The sequence below is a fragment of the Battus philenor genome, unplaced genomic scaffold (assembly GCF_028537555.1).
Source record: "Battus philenor isolate CCGP_79_NKW_IND1 unplaced genomic scaffold, ilBatPhil1.0.hap1 SCAF_1, whole genome shotgun sequence".
NCBI lineage: Eukaryota > Metazoa > Arthropoda > Insecta > Lepidoptera > Papilionidae > Battus > Battus philenor.
In genome coordinates, this window is record NW_027181661.1 from 12535355 (window position 1) to 12557591 (window position 22237).

The window sequence follows — 22237 nt, forward strand, 5'->3', positions numbered from 1 at the left end:
CAACACCATCAGCATGACTGCTTAGTGATAGGGGCAGGAGGCGCTGGTCTCCGAGCGTCCTTCGGGTTAGCGCAGCATAACTTCTCCGTAGCCCTCGTCTCGAAGCTATTTCCCACGAGGTCTCACACCATCGCTGCCCAAGGCGGAATGAATGCTGCAATAGGTATATAAAACGTGTTTATTATTACAGTAACTTAATACCTAGAAAAAGAAACATGTTTAGTATTGGCTAAACTATCTTTATCAGAAAAAACAAATTTGTAAGATTTACCTTACAACTATAAAATTAGTTTGTAAAGGGTGTCATTTATTGATAAGTAAAGGTAATTATAAAAATTGTTCGCCTTCTGTTAACAATTATTATTACCGATCCGGGTGCGACCAGAACCGCTGTATCGCGCCTAAGGAAAGCACGGTTTGGTGGGAACCAAGGAATAGCATGAGGGCATGGATTGACATGATAGAACAGCCGATACCTAAAACGCGGTACAGCGGTTTCAGTCACACTATAGTTCCAATCTAGTAAAACTATGATATTTAGCAACCAGACCTGAGCTTCGTCAACTTAAGAGCTAAGCGCGGCCTTGCTACCCTTGCTTAATCGGTACGAGTTATATAGTTTTATCAAACCTAAGACTTTAAATCTAGAAACAACAAACTCAACGCCCTTTATGTACAAAAACAAATCACAATTTATGGCAAAACAGGGTCAGATTGATCAATCCATTTCAATTAAATTTCTATTTGTCACTATCAGGGTATCACTTGCTTACAGGTAGCATGCACGACGATGACTGGCGTTGGCATTATTATGACACCGTCAAAGGTTCGGACTGGCTTGGCGATCAGGTACGTGTATAATTTAAGAAAAAGTCATGAATCTTTTATAGAATCATGTGTCATCATTTCAGCCAAGGGACGTCTATTGCTGGATATAGGCCTCCGAGATATCCGTGCTTAGCTCCTTTAGATAACCATAATAAGGTCTGTCTACCTTTTCTGTCAACATCTGCGCTTGCAGTTTGTAAATACCTTCCAAAATCTTTAGGTCATGCATACTAAATGGTAATAAACTCAGAATTTCAAATCATTTAAACAGTCAGGTGACTTCTAGGTATTAAAATGAAAACAAGAATATATTGGAATCTGTGTTGTCAACTCAGTTCACAACCTTTTTCTCGCGGGGAAAGCTTACATGGATTACCTTCAGTTACGGGGGCAACGAAAGAGTTATTGCCGCTAGTGGCTATGCTACGTGAATAATTTTCGCACTTACCTTATACCTCGTCGACTTATGGCAGAGCTCGAGCGTTCAATTTGTGCCTTAGGCGATCAGTTAAACCAGTAATTAAATAATCATAAGGCAGTTACTATTTGTTTAGGACTCAATCCACTACCTCACTCGCGAAGCGCCCAATTGCGTTTTTGAATTGGAAAATATGGGAATGCCGTTTTCTCGCACTCAAGAAGGAAAAATTTATCAAAGATCTTTTGGCGGTGGCACCATTAAAAACGGAAAAGAAACTGCTAAAAGAACCTGCGCTGTTGCTGACAGGTACAGTTTTTCTATCCCGTTTTTCACACCTGCGTAGTGTGTAAAATGTAAATACCGTTTTCACTTTATGGTATTGACTTTAAGATTTTGGTTAAAAAAACTACACTATTATCTGTATCCACTTTTTTTAATATCACTTTTTAAAAAAAATCACGTATCTTTTATGCCAAACGTAGAAACAATGGTATTTTTATATAGCTACAATCGACACCATGTTTCTACGTTTATTGCGATGTTAACAAAACCGTTTTAATAGAGACATCAAGTGCGAACCCATAGAACTAAAATAAGGATTTCATTTTAGTTCAAAATAATTATATTAGATGTCACTACTTCTAGAGGGCAACATATAACATAACAAGTCTTATAAAAGTTTTAAAACTACTGGAACTCCGGTATAGTTCCTCTATGCTACTCGTTAATATTAATTAAATTACAATTTTATTTATTTTCTATCTTTTTATAACCGGTGGTTTTTAACAAGTAAAATCGCTAATATCTCAACACAAAACAAGTGTTTAAATCGTACACAATTTCAGACACACAAAACAGATTCATGTGCAGTTTTACTCAATAATATTGATGCGACATCTATTGAAATTCTTGGGCATGTGTACTATAATTTAACCTAACCTCTAACGTGAAAATTAAATCTATCGCTAGATGGCATCGTCTCGTCTATTATCAATGAATTAATTTGTGCAACTAGATGGCACCGTAATCAACTTTTAAAACCTGTATAAGTTAAAAAAAAATCTTTTATTTTTCCTATCGATTGACCTTCGTATACTCCGAGGCCCATCCATTGTAGTGTGAATCTATCGACTGATATAATGGCGACTCCTCAGACAAATTATTTGTTGTGCATAAAATATGTAAAAGAATCTTTCAGTAATTAAAGACATCGTATATATTTCGAGAAAAACAAATACCTGTCATATGTCGTAATTATCGACAAATGAACGTTACAAAAAGCTTGATGGATAAGTTAAACATTAACGGTCCTAAATTTATTTCTAACTTATTAATCAAGTTATTTTCACAGGACTGGACATTCCCTATTGCACACTGTCTATGGTTATTGCAGCAAATTCGAGAAAGTAGATTTCTTTCACGAATATTTTGTGCTCGACATACTTATTCAAGACGGACAAGTGGTGGGAGCCATTGCAATGAATTTAGACGACAGCAGTTTACATAGGTTGCAATTTTTTTCTGTTTTTACGTATAAGTTATATCGGTATAATTTTTGGCACGAACTTAAACAATAACTTGCCAATAATTTAAATTCTGTTAAAGACATCTGGCTGCATTGAAAGTTTTATTAATGTCATGTCAATCGGTATGTTAGATTACGAACTGAAACTATAACATCTTCATATTTTTCTCTTTCATTATGACAAGTGATATTAGTTATCTATAAATATTGATGTTAGGATTATTTTGCGTGTGATTATTTTAGTTCCCGAGTAGCACACTTTGACGGTGTTTGTGGTTACGAATCGTTTAAGAAATTACTCGCGGATTTTCAAAATTAAATGCTATGTATTTTTGTGTAGAAAGCTATTCTTTTTCAGATTCCAAGCAAAAAATACCGTGATTACAACGGGCGGATACCCTAGAATGTACTTCTCTTGCACTGCAGCACACACATGCACAGGCGATGGTTGCGCAATGTTCACCAGAGCTGGTTTCCCTTTGCAGGATATGGAGTTTATACAATTTCATCCCACGGGTACAGTAATCCTAAAACTGGCGAAACCGATTATTTATAATCTGATTACCTTTGGGCCTAGTAGGCAAGATCACAAACGCTCGTCGTGACATTCAGAGTGCTATGCTTGGGATTTACTATGTGATCGAACTAAGAATAGAGATAGACCAAGTAAAAAACAGACGTCCTTGGAGGACACGCTGTATGCTGGTCCCAAACGGTACAATTGATAACCTAAAGGATCTATGTCCCGTAGTGGATGTCCTCCCGATTGAAATGATGATGAACCTAATTTCACCAGCAACCAGAGATCAAAAGCACTTTCTGAAACCTTGTTTTGAATTATCACAGTGAACATATTTCAAAGTTTTGTAAACCGTGTAACAATGCGGTTTTCGTTGTAAAATTTAACGCTTTTCTGACCTATATAACAGATAAGTAAAACAAGTCTTAATCAAGCTGGTCTGTAAGTATGTATTTTTGTTCGATACGAAATCAATATGGCTTTTGGTTTTTGCACGACTCGTTACGAGAATGGCTACTAGGTAAAAAAATGAATAAGTCAATGTTTCTTCTGTATCTTTATTGGGACGTTACGATAGCGTGAAAAAGTGCTCTAGTTCTGCCGTAGTAGTGGTGTAATTCAAGGTTAATATAAATATATTATTATATTTTAGGCATGTATGGGTCCGGTTGTCTAATGACCGAAGGTTGTCGCGGAGAAGGAGGGTTTATTATAAATAATAAAGGAGAAAGATTTATGGAAAAGTATGCACCCAAGGCCAAAGACCTCGCCAGCCGGGATGTAGTTTCCCGATCCATGGCTACAGAAATCCGGCAAGGTAAGAAGCTTTAATTTAATATTTTTAATAAGTAGGGTTTTCTTGTAAACACTACTCACGTAACGAATTACAGTACCCGGCGATAAATATTGCACATCGACCTATGGAAAGAGAAAATCAGCTAATTTCGGCTTCATAGAGCATTATCTCTGTCCCACACTACCAATGTGACGTTTTGTCGGACGCGCGACAAAGACAAGGCTCTTCGGATTAGTAATTTATATTAGTAAAAAAGTAGTAATTTATAATTATTGACCTCAATAGACCCCTGACAAAGTACTGCATAGTTAATTGATTTAACCACTGGAATGTTTATGTTAATCAATCTTTTAGGAAAATAAGGTTTAATTGTTTGGCAAAAACAACAACTTCGTCATTGAATATCCTGGATTGGCTAGTCGAGGTATAAGTGAGCAGGCCTCGTAACGCGTAGAACAGATGGCCGCTATGGTCTTATGCTCTGGACAGATGATTTTGTTAAGGTTTCCAGAAAACGCTGGATGTAACCACTTCCTGCCGATCTTGGAAAATATCTATCTGGAAGGTTCATGTTCAGCAGGGGATATCCTGCAATAAAAATGACGATGATGACAATTAGAAGTAAACAGTGTTTAAATATATTTCATTCATCCCAGATCTAGACGATTTTTAATTGAATAATAATACAGGGCGCGGCGTTGGCCCGAAAAAAGATCATTTATATCTGCAGCTGCACCACCTGCCCCGTGAAGTGATAAGTGAGCGACTGCCCGGAATATCCGAAACTGCCTTTATATTCACCGGTGTCGATGTTTACACGCAACCCGTGCCTATTCTACCGACCGTTCACTATACAATGGGAGGCATACCGATAAACTACAACGGAGAAGTGAGTTTAAACAACACAAAAAAGATTTAAACGTCATTACCGAACATAAAATTAATGGCAAAACGTTATTTCATCAGAGAACCTATTACAAAACATGAAATTGTATTTGAATAACACGCATGAATATCGCGCATAGGATTCCTTGTTTCATAACTTTGATTACATAAACACGTTTTAACTCCTATAATGCAATAACGATGGGGCTTAACAAAGTGCATCCTGCATCCCAGGCCGTCGGCGAATATAAATAGTTTCTTTGAAGTCGTCATCTTGTTGTGTATCTATTTTTCATTATTCTATATTGGAAAATAATTTAAAACTAATGGGAAAATTAGAAATGTTTTGAATTAATTAGGATGTAGCCTGAGGAGTTGCTCGTTTGAAGTGGTACTGGTATCAGTTAGATGCGGGCAGCTCAATACCGGTCATCGTAGCGTTCTTTGGGGTAGACAGTAGGTGTTTGGGTTGACATGACGATGATAATACTGAATCAACGTACAAAAAAAGATAAATGTCATAAAAGTGGTAAAAAGTCCTACCGTGCTACACGAATTAAATTGCTGTAAAATAAATTCGAGCCCTTGTTATAATATTTTGTAATAGCATTCATGGCATTTCAGTGTCTGGTACATAAGAGCGGTGATTGCCCTATACCCGGATTGCACGGTGCCGGCGAAGCCGTCAGTAATTGCCACGGCGCCAATAGGCTCGGTGCCAACTCCATCCTCGACGTTGTGGTCTTTGGCAGGGCCATTGGACATAATATTGGCAAAAAATTCAAGCCCGGCGAGGCCCAACCGGACCTTAAAGACGTACGGTTATTTATTTTTATCATAGGCTAATGAACTAAAATTATTTTAGATACTCAAATCACACATTGTGTCCTAGTGCGGAGTTACAATACTATTTTTGTATAGCGGTTCAGAATTTTTCCGACATGTTATCTCCAGGGTGATTTGAAATAGGTGTAAAGCTTGAAAGGGTAAATGTGTAACTCTCAATTAATGTATGGATCCAAAAATCAATATTTTCAGAATTAGTTAATACAATAATGATTAAGCAATTTTTAATTTTGAATTATTTATTTACTTACATTATATCTTATACACGCTGGAAAATATATATAGTTGCATTATAGTAAAGAAAAAGTAAATTGGCGTTCTTATCACTCGAGGCAATTTCTTCCAGGCAACCATTGTACGGAAACAGTAGAGAAATAAATAACGGTTAGTTAAAGCAAACAACATATAGAAGAATACTACATATTAAAATTATTGTTAACTATATGTCCTTGATACAGAGAGATTGGTAAAAGGTGTATAAACTGTAACGGCTAAATAATTAACTATTCATTTATTATCAATCGCTTAGCATAGATGAATATTCTTTCATAGTCAAAACTAAAATATGTATTTAATTTCCATCTCTGTGAGAAACTTTCCATATTAGGCTTGCTTTTTTAAACAGGCAAAGAAAAGCGGGCAAAAACGCGGCTGCATTTTTTATTAAAAATAATTAAAACTTAATATACCGCACTAGGGAGGCGGTCATGGTAATTGAAAAAAATGACATACTGTCAAAACAAATGTGAATCTTTCTTTATAAAACTTACAACCCAGCTTATAGAAAAATCCTTTTTAATGTTATGTAATGTAAACGTGTTAGTTATTTAAACTTTGTAATTAATACTTACATAATCCCCTCTGCACATGTATTTTTCATAGAATCTTTGCGATGCGACTCTCGACTATCTGGACAAGCTAAAAAATGCAAAAGGATGTGTAATGCCACACGAGCTACGAAGTTCCATGCGCAACACCATGCAGGCGAAATGTGGTGTGTTTAGAGAAGATAAATTGCTCAAAGAAGGTATTTGCAAATTTTGGTCAACTCAATTTTATTGTCTTTATGAAGCTCTATTATATCCACAGTTTTGTGTAATAGGCTATTTTGTGTGTGTTTGATGTAAACTTTACATCACAATTATTTTTCTTAGGCCAGTTTCAAAATTTCCCCACATTTCTTTCTACCAAATGGCAAAAACTATACAAAATAAATATTATTAGATCTCTAAATTATTTCCTAGAAATATTTTATTACAAGTAACAGTCGCTAAGTTTCTTAAAATATCTGCCTATTTTGATAGGTAAAGTGAAGCTAACATTTTAGGTTCATTATCGAAAGCAAATAAATTTTTGTACACTCGAGCTTACGAATTGTGACCCATTAACTCCTCGGTTTCCACCTTGATCGTTTGGGAACTAATGCTCTATACTAATCATTGCTCGTATTTCACGGCTATATTACTATTTTAGGAAATGACGAGATCCAAAAGTGGTACAAAGCATTTGAACAAATCACCATTACCGATAACAAAAAAAATTGGAATACTGACCTTATGGAGATATTAGAGCTGCAGAACATGCTTCAGTCTGCGATACAGGTGGTTGCCTGCGCCCTCAATCGGACCGAAAGTCGAGGTGCTCATTTCAGAGATGACTTTCCGAAGCGAATGGATGAAATGGATTACAGTAAATCTACGAAAGATCAGGTAAAATACATTTTAATCACGGAGGTCTGTTTCGCTGGCAGAGTAAACCGCTGCTCTGTTCAAGATCAAAAAGTTGACAAATAATTATAACAGAACAAATTAATTCTTCGACTGATAAATACAATTTGAAGTTTCTTACCTGAAAGTCACTTAATAGTTCCTCCAAGACTTTAAATAGTGAACTATCGTGAAACGTTATCATGTCAACCGATAAACGCTAACTGCAAGAAAATGGTCCTCCCCCAATGGCCGCCACAATGGCCAATCTTACCCTTATGCATCCAGCGACTTTCGGCGCTCCTGACTGCTACCAGCCTGCCGACATGGAAGGTGCTCTGGTCTACACACGCCGCGGCAGCCGGCTCGTGATCGTCACACGACGCAACAATATGGTGATTTTACATGTCATGGATTTTTTCTTTCAGTCTCTTCGTAATTGCCGAGGACTGTGTCTGTCTTGAAACATTTTGACGGAAGCTATGACAGTCTTTTTATACTATCTTATACCTGCTTTCCTCGAGGCAGTAGTTACGGAGAATCCATTTATTGATCTGACTTGATCAGACTAGCGATTCTGTGATCGCCTACGGGGTCTTTTACCATTTACTTTACCTAAATCCAGTAATATGTTAAAGTTATCTGGTTGACTGCTGGCGATGTGGCCAAAATAACTTAGCCTAACTAAATTCGTTGGTAGCCAGTGATATAAACGCCCACTGGTGCCATTGCGCGCCACCGGCGTACCGTGGTATGTCCGTAATGAAGACCAGCACTTAGACTTGGAACTGCTAACAATCGCCCACTTATTCAAACAGGAATCAATCGAATCGATCTTTGAATGTGCAACAAGCAAACTCGTTGATTTTTGGTGCCACCGTTCACAAAACAACCATCCCTGGTAGATTCTCAACCCAAGCTAAATGTGATGGCTAATATGACGACAGCCTATTGATAAATAAACTTTGTGTATTATTCTACAGAAACCGAAGCCGATTGAACAACATTGGAGGAAGCACAGCTTGTCCTTGCCAGATTTAAAGACCGGCAAGGTAACTATCACTTACAGACCCGTCATCGACAAGACTCTCGACGACGAGGTTCAGACCATTCCTCCAGTCCCAAGAGTGTATTAATTTTTTTTAACGTTTTTTCGCATTATAGCTTAGAATATACACTTTTAAGCTATAGTTTTATTCAGAGTACTTTTAAAAAATAAACACTTGAAATTTTTGGTGATGTGTATTATTTCGTAAGTTGGATTTTAACCCCTCAACCATATTCGGTCGAAAGAATAAATACATTTTTTGTCCCAGCAAGAATCGATAATTTGTTCTATATTTGTAACAAAATGTCGATTGATACAACACAAATTATGAATACATCGAAGCAAATTTCTCCCACAACAATTCGCCCGTTGTTTATATTCAACCCCAATATTTTTGACAGAATCGATCATTGATATCCCCCGACTATTAACCAATGACCTGTTATGATCCCAACATGTGCTCCGCTCTTACTCTATGATATACTATTAGAGAGGGACGGTGCGGGTCGAAATTAAATGGTTTTGTAACCGTGATGACCGCACCTTAGCCAGGTGTTTGCAAGTTCATCACATCCAACGTGCTAACATAGCCTGTCTGTTAATGTTAACTGTTTTGTATAATATTGAAATATTCAAGTTTAAACTTGTGGCATTTAGTATATCTTGTAATGAAATAAATTGATTTTTAATAACCTTAATTGAGTTGGTGGAGCTTAGCCAAGAGGAGACTTCTAACATTGATGACATATTATAATTTACGATTGGTCTTCGGGTTGCAAATGTATTATGCCTATAAAGAAAAATTTAAAGAAGATTTTGTACTATTACAAGTTGTTGGGTTATCGCATTTAAATTGAAAAAGTATAACATATATACTAGACCACTTAACTCTTAATTAATTAATTAAATTATTGTTGTAGATAAACACAGCGATACTGCTGTTAAAAAGAATTGTTAAACGCACGAAATTTATGGCAAACCGATTTTGACAGTGTTTAGTCATTACATTTTCTAGAATTAGTTACTGCAACTTTTTTGTTACCCAAGGAGCTCCTACAAAATATTAGCGAACTTATAAAAAGACGAATGAAATCTATAGTTGTTATGGCGCAACCAAGCAAAATAAGGATTTATATTTATGTATAGTGTAGATACCTCAATTACATTGGTAAAGAAAAATATTCTTTGTTTGTATTATCGTATTGTTAATTTTTGTAGTAGATGTCGAAGAATTCCTTGAACTAATCAAATACAAAATCTCATTTTTTATATTTTCTAGATACTTTTGAAATAATGAGATTACTCTTTACTTTTTACCCGACCAATACGGATTTAGGTTTTTATTTTTGCGTACAATACTTTGACTTTTACGCAAATACGGCGACCTTTTTCGTGGTTTTATTGAAGTGTCAATAGAGAAGCGATCCCGCTGCTAACTATTTTTCTCCTCACCTCGATTTCACACTCATTGTCAGCCATAGTATATTGCCATACTTGTTGGACTATGCACTATAAAACTGTTAGCTTTTATTAAATCAAGTCGAACGCTCCCAGGATATTTCATCATCGTCATCAACTAAAACTACTATTAGACATAGGCCACTCCGATAGATTTCCAAAATAAGCGTTTGAAAGCAGCGTCTTCCAAGATCTTCACAACTATCTCTATCCAACTTTTGGAGGATGTCACGTTGCCTTTGCTATTCTGTGATCTTCACGTTACATTCTGTGTATTATGTAGCATTCTAAATATCACGTCAACTTTCCAATTTGCTGGAATATGTTTCGATCGCTTACAAATCTGCATTCTCCTCCTCTTGTGTTATTTAGTTTTTCATAATCGTTATTTTATGGGACATAAATTGGTCAACAATTTAATTTAGTATAAAATCAAACAATCGATATTTCGAAAGAATTATTACATGGAATGAAATTTGATGAAGTTGTATTCTTTCGTTCATGTACCATAACATACAAATATGACCATTAGTAATTTTAAAAAATTGTTTTTAGTACCTATCTAATTTTAATTTGTGATTACAAGATTGAGCATTGGATCTATGATAATAATTCGCTTAAACCGTTGAAGTTGTAGTATTTAACAGCCTGAGCCAAGGCGAGAAATTCCTCGAGCTTCGCGACCTTAAAAACTAATCTGCATGTGCTACTTAGGTAGCAGTCAAATAAAAACCAAGACTCAAATATTGACCTCACAAAACGTTCATTTTATGTAAACTTTGGCAACGCTCACAAGCGTTGAAAGAAAACCCCGAGAAAACAAAAGTATATTTAAAATTCAAAAGTTATATACTACCAATACACTGAAGAAACCGTGGAGAATTATGTCAAAAGAGTTAGTTTCTATCGGTAAAGGATATAAAGATTATTAATTGTATCGGAGGTTATGTATATGTCAATATGTACAACTCTGTAAAAATCTGCTAAGATAAAAATGTTGTTAATAACGAAATAAAAATAAAAATAACATAGCTGCTGCTTCGAGCTCTTTACGAATTTGACGAATTCGAATCCTCCTGAACCACATACGCCTAAAAATAGGTGACAAAAAATCCTAAATCTTCAGTCGCTGGATAGAAAAATATGAGATGTAATTTAAATATAATTTACAAATAATCTAAATGTCCTTTTTATTGTTATTATCCCTTATTTTTACCTTTATCCTTTGATAATTTTATTCTCTTTTTTTTCCCTGATTCTTTCCGTCAGTCAGAGTTGATAGATATTCCGAAAAATATTTATTATTATTAATATTTGAACAAGCTGTAGGTTTTCCGTAAATAATGACCAAATAAGATAAAAGTGTAAGAAAAATTTATAAAGAAATATATTTTTGAAAGAACACGTAACAGCATACTTAAACATATAATACTTGGTAACAGTGACATTGTGTTACGTTGAAATATCCAATACTGTATTTTTTATAATTAGAAGGGTATCCAATGTGGTTACAAAGTGCTGTAGGCATGTAACCCGTAGGCAATTATAAATGCTCAATGAAAGCCCTGTGCGTAATCAACGAGGAGGGGCGAGGCTCGGTTAGCCCCTCTTTACGCCTCCGTAACATTTTATTATTATCTTCACTTTAGCGCCCTAATTAGGTGACTATTTGTTTCTTTAAAAATTTGTTGTCTGTGAACTTGCATGCAGCTTTGCAGCCCGTGGACAGCGCGCGGAATAACATGTCTATAATCAAAGAGCTCAGAATTAGAACCCGGCTTACTATCAACAGTCTGCTTGCGTAAAATACTCAATTACTTCTGCCACATAACGCGTAGTCGCTCAGATAATCTGGGAAAAGATAATAGTTGTCAGCAATGCGGAGGGTAAAAGTGTTAGAGAATGGTTACATATTCGCTGGGATGAGACAATTTAAAAAGCGGGCAACATAAACTACGGCTCCTTAGAACTAAACAGGAAAGAATGGAAAAAAATGGTAGCAGAAACTGACGTGTTCGGCCAAGACTCTCAATCATGAGGATACGACTAAAAATAAACTTGTAAGAGTAATCTTCTGATTTCCGTACTATATAACAGGGTTTATACATAATATCATTAAATAAGTTTTATTGTGATTCTGTTGCTATGTCAGGCCCATGAGCTTAAAACGATCCATTTATGTTTTTAATATTCTTGCAGTTTATTTTTTTATATATACAGTATTTCCGTAGTGTTGTGGTATATTTATTGGAAGTAAACTGTAACGCGACATACAAAGATTATTCAGTAAATTGATGGCAAAGCGTGTTTAGTGGTTCTATGTGTTTGGGTGATTTTTTTAAACCTTTTAATATTAGCACGTACATTATTACATACTAGTAACAAGTGTTTAAATGTATAGGTACACTTATTGTTACACCCATAAAAATATTTCTAGGTTTCGAGTCCCTTTTATTACTAAGGAGCACAAAAACTTACAGTCCCGAATTTCGGACAAGATAACGTAGAACAATACGAAAAGGTTGGAAGCCGAGGAGGAATACTGTGCGAGCATCTAGCGACTATCTCCCGGGGGCCGTTAATCCCGCGCAGGCGAAGCCAGGCTCCGCCCCTGGGCGTCGCCGCACCCCAGACGACCACCCCACCCCCATGACGGCAACCACGACCGGACGAGGCGCCCGCTATTATCCCTGCTTCCTGTCCACGGACGCTCGCTTGCTCCGTCGATCTATCGATTGTTTATTTTTTCACCACGCGTAAACAAGACAAATACTCGGCCTTTCCGAGTGGTTGACGTGACGTGTCCGGTACGACGCCCCGTCGGTAAGGCGCCGCCGCTCGTAAAATGGATGGTGGTCAAGACTCGCGCCTGCTATGCGCCGGCTCATATTGATTGAAGGTAAGCTGAGTGCGGTGAATGCTTCTATATAACACTAGACCATACCTAAGTAAATCATAATTTTGATTTTATAATAATTCCTTTGTTAGCTGACGCGAATTTTTCAATAAAATTTTTGATGACATGTAGCTTATTTTTATCGGAAAAACCAATATTGACGGATTATATTGGAAAGTTTTTTCGGACATGATGGACAATGATCGTAACAGACAGCGATTAATAAAAGATGATGTTACAAGTATACGTCATGATATGAAATAAATATCCATGTTACGTTCGGGATTCCGGAATTGCGCAAGTGACCATTGACCTTATACTTACTTGCTTATATACCTATTCTCTTGAATGAAGTTCGGCATGAAATATCCGCCGAAGAGAAAATTTAACGTAAATTGATGACTGTTTGGTCATATTGTGTATCAACATTTAAATAAAAATGAAAAACATATTTTTTTCATTTTCGCATTAGGCCAATAATCCTCCTCCTCCTACATCCTTGCATAATTATCGTCGATGCTGAGTGTTGGGATCACGGACTCGAAGTTTTATTCGGTCTTACTTTGACTACCGTTATCGGTAAAATTATAGTAATAAATGTCTTCAATAATAATTTTTCTTCAACCTTTTTTGCAAATAACAATCAAGTCCTGGTGTCTTTAGAACTGAAATGTTATATAATATATTGTTACTCTAACGGGTCGCATTGATTATAGTAATAAGGCAGTTGAACCATCGACTATTTTTTTCATTTATAGAAAAGAAACTCGTTTTCTCTATCCCACGAGGATCTTTAGCAATAAAATAAACTTAATTTTGATGCATACATATTTCCAATTTAAATTTATTGTTTACATATTTTCCTAAGAGTAAGTGCGTATTTATATTTTTCCTATAACTCTTTTAATAAGCTCTCTTGTATTTTCATTTTATGTTAAGCGCAAATTTCACTAATGTAATGTGTTTATACCGTCTGGATCTTATGTATTTATAATCGAATCGATGATACAAATTGGGCACACTTCATTCTAGTTACGTTGTTAACACAAGTCAATACATCCGCAATTTATATTATTTTTAAGTTCAAACTAAAAGCAACAATTGTGAACAATAGCAGTTAGAATTTAAAATCAACCATTTCATTGTACATTCCAAAGCAATACGATCTTTAAACTGTATCAAAAACTAATTTAAAACTATGTAGACGCTAACAATACAATTATTCGTACGTATGTACGCATGCACATACAGTCAGCTACATTAATTAATTCCGTAGTGATTTATGCGAATATTATACAACCAGTGAGTACAACGACGCTGACTTGAAGCACCCGACAAGATTTATACCTGTATGTTAATACAGGTCGATGCCGAGATTATTCGACCTCTTATTATCTTTTTGCCCGTAAAATATTGTTGTGTTCATTTACTTGTGTAATGATTTCGGAAAATTGTTGCGTTAATATTTATTACCTTGGCCAATAATTTTTTTTATAAAAGGTATCGCATGTGTTCACCATTCACGCTGAAAATTTTCCAATTTTGGATATAGGTCTCCTTCTTAGATGTGATATGATAGGACAGGTAGAAAGCGGTCTGTATCCAGCGTCCTCCGTCGATAAGGATTTTTATTTCTTATTTTTCTATCGTATTGGAGACATAGACTTTATTAAACAATATTTTTTTCATTGTTACTATTTTATTTTCATTCTTCTCTTACATTCTTCATATTTTCTATTGCTACATCCTCTTTCATTCATCTCATTTTCTTTTGTTCTCTTCCTTTCATTTAAAATCCTTACGCGCATCGCCTCTGTTCCTTTGATTTAGTTTAATTTTCCAAATTCCTTATTCCTGTTTATAATTTATAAATTATATTACATTTTTCTCTAATAAGGTTTTTTCTCGAATAAGGTTTAATAATACTCTTATAATATTTATTTTTGTTTATAACCTCCCTGATAACTTATCTACAATAATCTAGGAATTTTCCTCGGCGTTCTTTATCTGCCATTAGGAAGGCGATGGTGCTTCTTTCCACCTATTCCTTCAGCTTCACATTACAATTATATCTCTATTTTGCGAATACGGGACAGTTCGTTACTGCGTGCACCATGGTCTGGTCCACCGCTAGGTCACAGATGCACGAGGGACTCTCCCAGTTTGAACCTATAGATACTGAGCGAATTTCCCGTGCCCCGTGAACATTTGGGCCAGAACCGTGTCCCAATGGCTAAGTTATCTGTCCACCTAGTGGATGGATGTCTTATACTGCGCTTGCCGTTCCATGGTCTCAACTCCAGAACCTAAAGACTTCTGTCGCATCTGTTATGCGAGCTATGGAGCCTGCTGTGCCGATTACTTTTGTTCTTTTACATATATTACATATTAAGTTTCTCTAAATAATAATTAGTCATGTCATATGCGCAATGGTAGTCCAGCGGTAAAAAACTGATACTTGCATTCGTCGGTCGCGGCTTCAATTTCCGGATTACAATCCTATATAATTCACATTTTGTGCATTAACTATATAGAATTGCTGCTACTCATAAATAAGTTTTCAGAAGATGGGCAGCAGTATCTTCTCTGTACCATAAAAGTACACTGTGAACGCTATATGGTATATCCATTCATAGCTATATTCTCTAAGCCGTCGTCGTCGTTTCAGCTTAAGAAACAAGTTTAACCAAATATGTTTATTTTATTAATTTACTAGAATATTCAATCGATATGTAGATATCAATGTTACAGATGTAGTTACAGATCATTTTAATACTATTTATGTATGTATAGTTTGTACAAAGTGAAAAACAATAGATATGGTTGAAATAGTTGTTCGAAATCGTCCCATATTATGCGTAATAGACAGGCAAAAATAATTTTCTTTATTAATTCAGTTTTAATAATCTGAACGACGTCATTAGTTCAATCTTGTGACATGCATTGCTTAATCAGGCATTTTCACTGTAATATAACTATTTTTTTTATAAAAAAGAAATAATTCATATTCAGTTCGAAGACAGCAGTAAAACTAATTGTAAACCACTTCATTTGTTATTCAGAATATTTGCTAGCTCACAGAACTGTTGCTGTACAATTTGTGCCAAAATTTAAGATCATGCTATGTTTTTGAGTGTTGTGTGGTGTGCTTTATTAACATTAAACAAAATTTAATGCACATTCATACTCGTGTTCATTCATTTTAGATGATTTAGTATTTATGATGAGGAAAAATAGACGCTGTTTATTTAATGAATGAGTTACAAGTGATGGGTGTTTAATGGTTTTTTTTTATTTATCGTCCTCGTTATAAAATGAAATTACAGTATTAAAATTTGTTAAAAAACTCCAGCTAACATACGTTCATGAACATTATTATTTACCCAAAAAGTTCAAGTAAAGAAAGTAAGAATTGAATATATGAGGATCATTTTTCTTAATAATTTTCGTTTGAGTTGAGCAACATTTTTATATAAGGTTTTCGTGGCCTGGTACAAACAGCAAGATACCACTCCAACGCGACAACATAGGTTGTACATGACTTTAATGACTACCAGATCTGCTGAAAAACTTAGCCAAAAAACATCTTTTAGGTTAATTTGAAAGTCCTAAAGGACTATGTGGGCTTCACTATACTTTGATGACATGTTTTTAATTAATTCATTTTTAATCCCCGGTCTTTTGAACACATAGTCTATCCATAAATACTGTTGAATTAAAAAAAAAACACGATTATTCATATCAATTTGAAATATTTAAAATATAGATTTTTTTTAATTTTAGCGCAGAACTGTGTTAAATATTTTTGCGATATTGAAATTCCGTTGGGTGATAAAATGTTCCGGTTTCTGTAACAGTAGGAATTGCACCAAATCCAATTTTAGAAACTCTCTATCCGCTTAGGGCCAAACTGAAAGTTTTTAGAACTGGCAACTTAAAAGCATTATATTAAAAAAATAAGTTTAAATTTTGAAAATAGAACTCTTTACCAATAATATTGAGTATACATTTCATTCATTTGTCATTTGTTTTACGATTTGGCGGCAAATTGAAAATTGTCTGTGCACGTCAGAATGAATTTAAGCCGAGAAAATTTTCGTGCAATGATTTTTTATGACTTTCGATGTCATATAAGTCAACAAGAAAGTTATGATAGACTTCAATTGGCTTTTCACGATGAAGCCCCATCTCGTGCCACAGTTTACAACTGGTTTAATGAATTCAAACGTGGTCGAACTAATCTCACCGATGATTTGCGTGAGGGACGGCCTTCTACAGCGACGACTGAAGACAATATCAGTGTTGTGCGGCGTATGATAGAGACTGACAAAAGAGTGACCTATCAGCAGATTCGGACAAGTCTAGGCATAGGTATGAGTCAAGTGCACAAAATCCTCCATGAACATTTAGCGGTCAGGAAGCTTTGTGCCCGCTGGATACCGCATAATTTGACCGAGACTCAATAACTCCGCCGTGTTGATTGGTGCCGAGAAATGATCCAAAAATTTAACGGAGGTGACTCAAATGCTGTGTTCGACATACTAACGGGTGACGAAAGCTGGATTTACTGTTATGATCCGGAAACCAAAAGACAGTCTGCTCAGTGGGTGTTTCCTTCCGAAGAGTTGCCAACTAAAGTGAAGAGAGGTCGAAGTGTTGGAAAAAAGATGGTGGCCTCGTTCTTCGGAAAGACAGGTCATTACGCGACAGTTGTCTTAGAGGATCAGAAAACGGTTAATGCAGAGTGGTACACTAACAACTGTTTGCCACTTGTCTTGGAAAAATTTCGAGAGAAACGACCTCGCAGCAGGATCCTCCTTCATCACGACAATGCCTCGTCGCACACCGCCAGGCAAACGATCGACTATTTGGCGACCTCAGACGTGGAATTACTGGGTCACCCGCCGTATAGCCCCGACCTCGCACCCTGCGATTTTTATTTATTCCCGAAAATAAAAGAAAAACTTCGAGGAAAACATTTTATGGACGCCGAAGAAGCAGTGGCTGCGTTTCAAAACGCCGTCGAAGAGACCCCTAAGGCCGAGTGGGCAAGGTGCTTTTCTCAATGGTTCTATCGAATGCAGCGATGTATTGATGTAAATGGACGCTATTTTGAAAAGTTATAATAAAACTAATAACTTGCTAGAATGCTTAGTTTTTGATTTTCTAAGAACTTTCAGTTTGACCCTCGTATTAGTCGAATATTTGTTTACTGGTTTACCGGGTAATAGATACAAGAACATCTCTTCGGTTTGTGACAAAAAAAGATCTGTCCTTCCACGTAGTATTCGAAAAACGCGACTAAATATTAACGGAAAAAAATTAAGAAAACCTGTCCAAAAGCATGTTATAAATGATAATTTGAAATTCCTGAGTCCTTTACATTTGCAGCAAACAATTATCCTATGGAGAGTTCATGACTCCATTGATAACTGGCCTCAACGTTTAAAGAAATGTATTAAATTCAACACAGAACATATACAATGAACTTAATCTTTATATATCTTTCAATAAATAAATGTTTGTGTAAAAAACTGAAATAGCCATAAATTTTCGTAAAAATTTCTAACTATATAAATATTAATATTTTTTTACACACACTATATTAAGAATTTAGTTAAACGTCTGCATACAAAACATTATTTGAGTACTTAACAGAAAAACTGTTAATGGAAATTCTGTTTTTATCTGCCTTTCGTGAGTGAGATTATCCAAAACATTAGCTTCACTAAGGGTCAGTATTTGAACTTTATACTGAGAGTACTACATCTCATGTCATGCTAGAGTGGCTCCGTGATAAGTGTTCCATGGTCTGCGCTATTAATTCTTACGTGCGGCCCCTTACTCTGAAAATAAGACATTATCTCGGTTGATAGCTGGATGTATAGATCCTCGCTAAAATTTTAATATCAATTATACATACTTCATTTATATGCGTAATTTAGGTGTTTACCCATGCCGAGTTAAATATAATATCATCATAATATTAAAGCCGACTAAGTTGTCATCACTAAAAGACGTTCTATCAATATTCAGTCTCGTTCTTCGGTTAAGTTTGGTGCTAAATTTTTCAGATCGGCCATCACAAAAAACGAAAGAAATGCAAGCGTTACTTGTTTATCTAATTTTGAGACATTTAATACGATATTTTAAAATGGCAATCACTACCGAAATAGTTGCAGGATTAGAACTGCTTTCATGCATTCAAAGATTTCAGTCGTATGAGGTCTACTACTAGAAATAGGCCTCACCTATAGGACTGGTTAGAAACGGCCAACATCCAACGTCTTTTAACAACCTTAAAATGGTCGTCTATCCGTCTGGAGCGTGGACGTCTTACGTTACATTTACTCTACTCCAGAACCTGAAGACCCCAGAAGCTGTCTATTTTGTGAGCTATGCGGTTCTTGGTAGAAATATTTACATACATGCATTTATTGTGGTACAAATACATTGTTAAGTAGAAAGAGTCTCTAGCAATTAGCAACATTAGAAGGCTAATCGGATGATTAGTAATCAGATGCCGTAAAAACCCATTTTTATAAGATAACTGAAATCGATTTTTGTAAGCTCTCGAATGTCGCAGATGTCGATTGGAAGACTATTATCATAATGACCAATGCTTCTAATATTTTTATAAAAAAATATAAGTTGACTACAGTTCAACTTAATAAGCTATAATAGTAAAATAATATAAACCACTCGTAATATCAGCGTAAACATCTTAAACTTTTTATCAAGCTCAGTATGAATTTAATGTATTTTATTTATCGGACATGTTTTTTATTCCTATACCATTAAAGCTTCGTGTTTCTATTACAACAATTTACGAATAAAAGGATAAAGACAAATAGCCAATCTTTGACAACTAAAAATAAGATTTTATTTGTACATATCACATCAACTGTTTATTTTCGTAAGAATCGAATTCGGACCGAATTCCTTGATACAGCTTTGACTAATATCTTCATGGATACTATCCTAATTAATCTTTTAAAGATTAAATATGATTCTTTCATTCTAAATTCATATTTACGGCTAAAAAGGCCGAAAAAATTTTAATAATTTACAGGTATTGTTAATTTTTTGTGTCTATTTTAACATTTTGAATTTCGTTAAAAACGAAAATGAATCCGAAAAGTACTTCATCTACGAATCATGCATAAACTAGTAATAAAAGAATTGAACTTGCTAAAAGAAGTGTAATCTTCCAAAAAAATTCCTAAAATAAACATAACTTATTCAAGATTTAAATTTAGATTTATAAAGGGTTATGGAAGTTTTTGAATTAGTTTTCATTTTTGTCCATCTAGACGGGATACGTGATTTAAAAAAAAATTAACAATAAAATTATTAAAATGTGTCTTAATGTGCAAAACTACAAACGATCTCGTGTCCTCCTTTTCCACGGTAAAGATTTAACTAAAGACTCAATCTTTGATCTGTTTACTTGGGAATTATTAGTCATTCCCTATTATCGAGTCCTTGATGATTATTTACGAAGTTATTCTATACAAGCGTGAAACCTTTATCGATACATGTTTGGGTCGATGGTCCAGTAATTTAACATTTTAATTACCTTCTCCCGAATACTGACACCTAACCTCTTAGAGGAACCTTATAATAAAAATAGATAATTTTGTAGTTTTTTATGTCGAACCACGACAGGAGACAAAGCAATCATAACGGTTTTTATATATTATATATGTTTTTGTTGATTAATTATTTAATGTAATTAACTTTTAAGACCACGGCTGTTAAAACTATATTGAAATGCACCGATGAAAATTAACAAAAGAAATGAATGATAAGGAGTATTTTTTGTGTGTATATCGATTACGACGTCAAAACAGGGGTTAAGGCCAATATCTTCGTCCAGACTAGGCGAGCGGGTTTGTCGGCGGATGGCATTTTGTAGGATATAATAAGGTAATGTACAGACTTCCTGCGCTAAAGTGCCGCACGTGTCCACGCGCCCACTCGCGCCGCCGGTACTGTCGCGGCAAGTAGAACAACCTTTTTTTAACTCGCGTATTCAAAATTCATTTTCTTTTGAAAACGAATGATTCTTATTAAATATTCGCTAGAATCATCTTCTTTATTTCATTACAAATAAAAAAAACATTGAATGGTTTCCATGGCGTTAGTTTTGATGCAAAATTAACTATGAAGCAAATACGTAATGAAGTAACAAATGTATCTTTGTATATCATTTTAATTTAACTTCACTAAATTATTTTTACCTTTACCGAACTTCAAAATAAATAAAAAAGTGACGGTGTGGGATTATTCGTATCATATGAATAAAATAGGTCAATTTTATTCTATTCTGTATTAATGATTATCGTCAATGCACCGTATGTATAATGCCTAATTAAAATTAGACTATTACATTATGTTTTAGCTACTAAAATTGATTTGTTATCATAAATAAAATATAATCTCGTTAATTGGAGTATACTTTGAAGTTAAAGGCCATAAAAGTCCATTTGATTATAATAAAATGTTACAGATTCACTTAAAAAAAATCTAATAATATCTATTATCGATGTCGTAAATAAATTGATAAACTTTCCGTTTAACACATAATGCAGGCCTCTTCGCACTGGTCCTCAAATCTATGGGGGAGTATATTTAGTAATAGACGAACATCATCTACGACAAAAATAGATAATGAAATATATGAATTCATTACTTTATTTATGTTTTACTGTCTATATTTTACTTTGTCTACATTTTACTATTTCATTTTACTTTAAATACTTAAAAAATTGAAGCACATCGCGTCCCTGGTCAAATTGTGCAGCAAATATAAATTTATTATGCGGCACATTTCCCTTATGCCGGATGCAATCAATTTGAGCACTCTAGCGCAGTGCGCGGGCGAGTAGCTCACAGTGCTCGGAAGGCCACCGCCCGCCAGCATCATTGGTCCACTAGCGAATATGCCGCCTTTGCCGCGTCTAGAAACCCCCCTGGTTCCTATCAATCAATTTTCACGTAACACTTTTGTAGACATCGCTAGACATCAAGTTGTTTAAAAAAGTGATTGACGTGTTTTTAAAATTAATATAATCTTCAAAACAACTCTCATAGCCCTGTGAAATTTGAACAGTTCAAAGTGTTGTTAACGTATAAAGAATATATTTTTAATTGTTTTTAAACGATAGAAAATTAGGTAAAGGTGTAAGTTAATAGTGGGAGAAGTGGTATCACGGAAATGTGATACCACTTAAAAGACATCACAACGGAAAATTCCAGGCAAACAGTTAAGCGACAGAAAAGGAAACGAATATCCGACATGAGGT

At 35.1% G+C, this 22237-nt stretch overlaps 2 protein-coding genes across 2 annotated transcripts in view; both read left to right on the plus strand.

Moving 5' to 3' along the window:
- Positions 1–8663, plus strand: LOC137918336 (succinate dehydrogenase [ubiquinone] flavoprotein subunit, mitochondrial-like). Its single transcript, XM_068764439.1, has 11 exons — positions 1–163; positions 776–849; positions 1383–1555; positions 2601–2756; positions 3133–3290; positions 3947–4111; positions 4780–4979; positions 5600–5791; positions 6704–6848; positions 7295–7530; positions 8511–8663. Exons 1-11 carry the CDS (start codon positions 148–150, stop codon positions 8661–8663), a joined length of 1668 nt encoding a protein of 555 aa, XP_068620540.1. The 5' UTR covers positions 1–147.
- A 13419-nt stretch (positions 8664–22082) lies between these two features.
- Ets65A (DNA-binding protein D-ETS-3) overlaps positions 22083–22237 on the plus strand; it is a 77921-nt gene continuing 77766 nt past the window's right edge. The window contains exon 1 of the mRNA XM_068762254.1: positions 22083–22235. Within this exon, the coding sequence (XP_068618355.1) occupies positions 22231–22235 (5 nt within the window). The 5' untranslated portion in view covers positions 22083–22230. The remainder of the gene's footprint in view (positions 22236–22237) is intronic.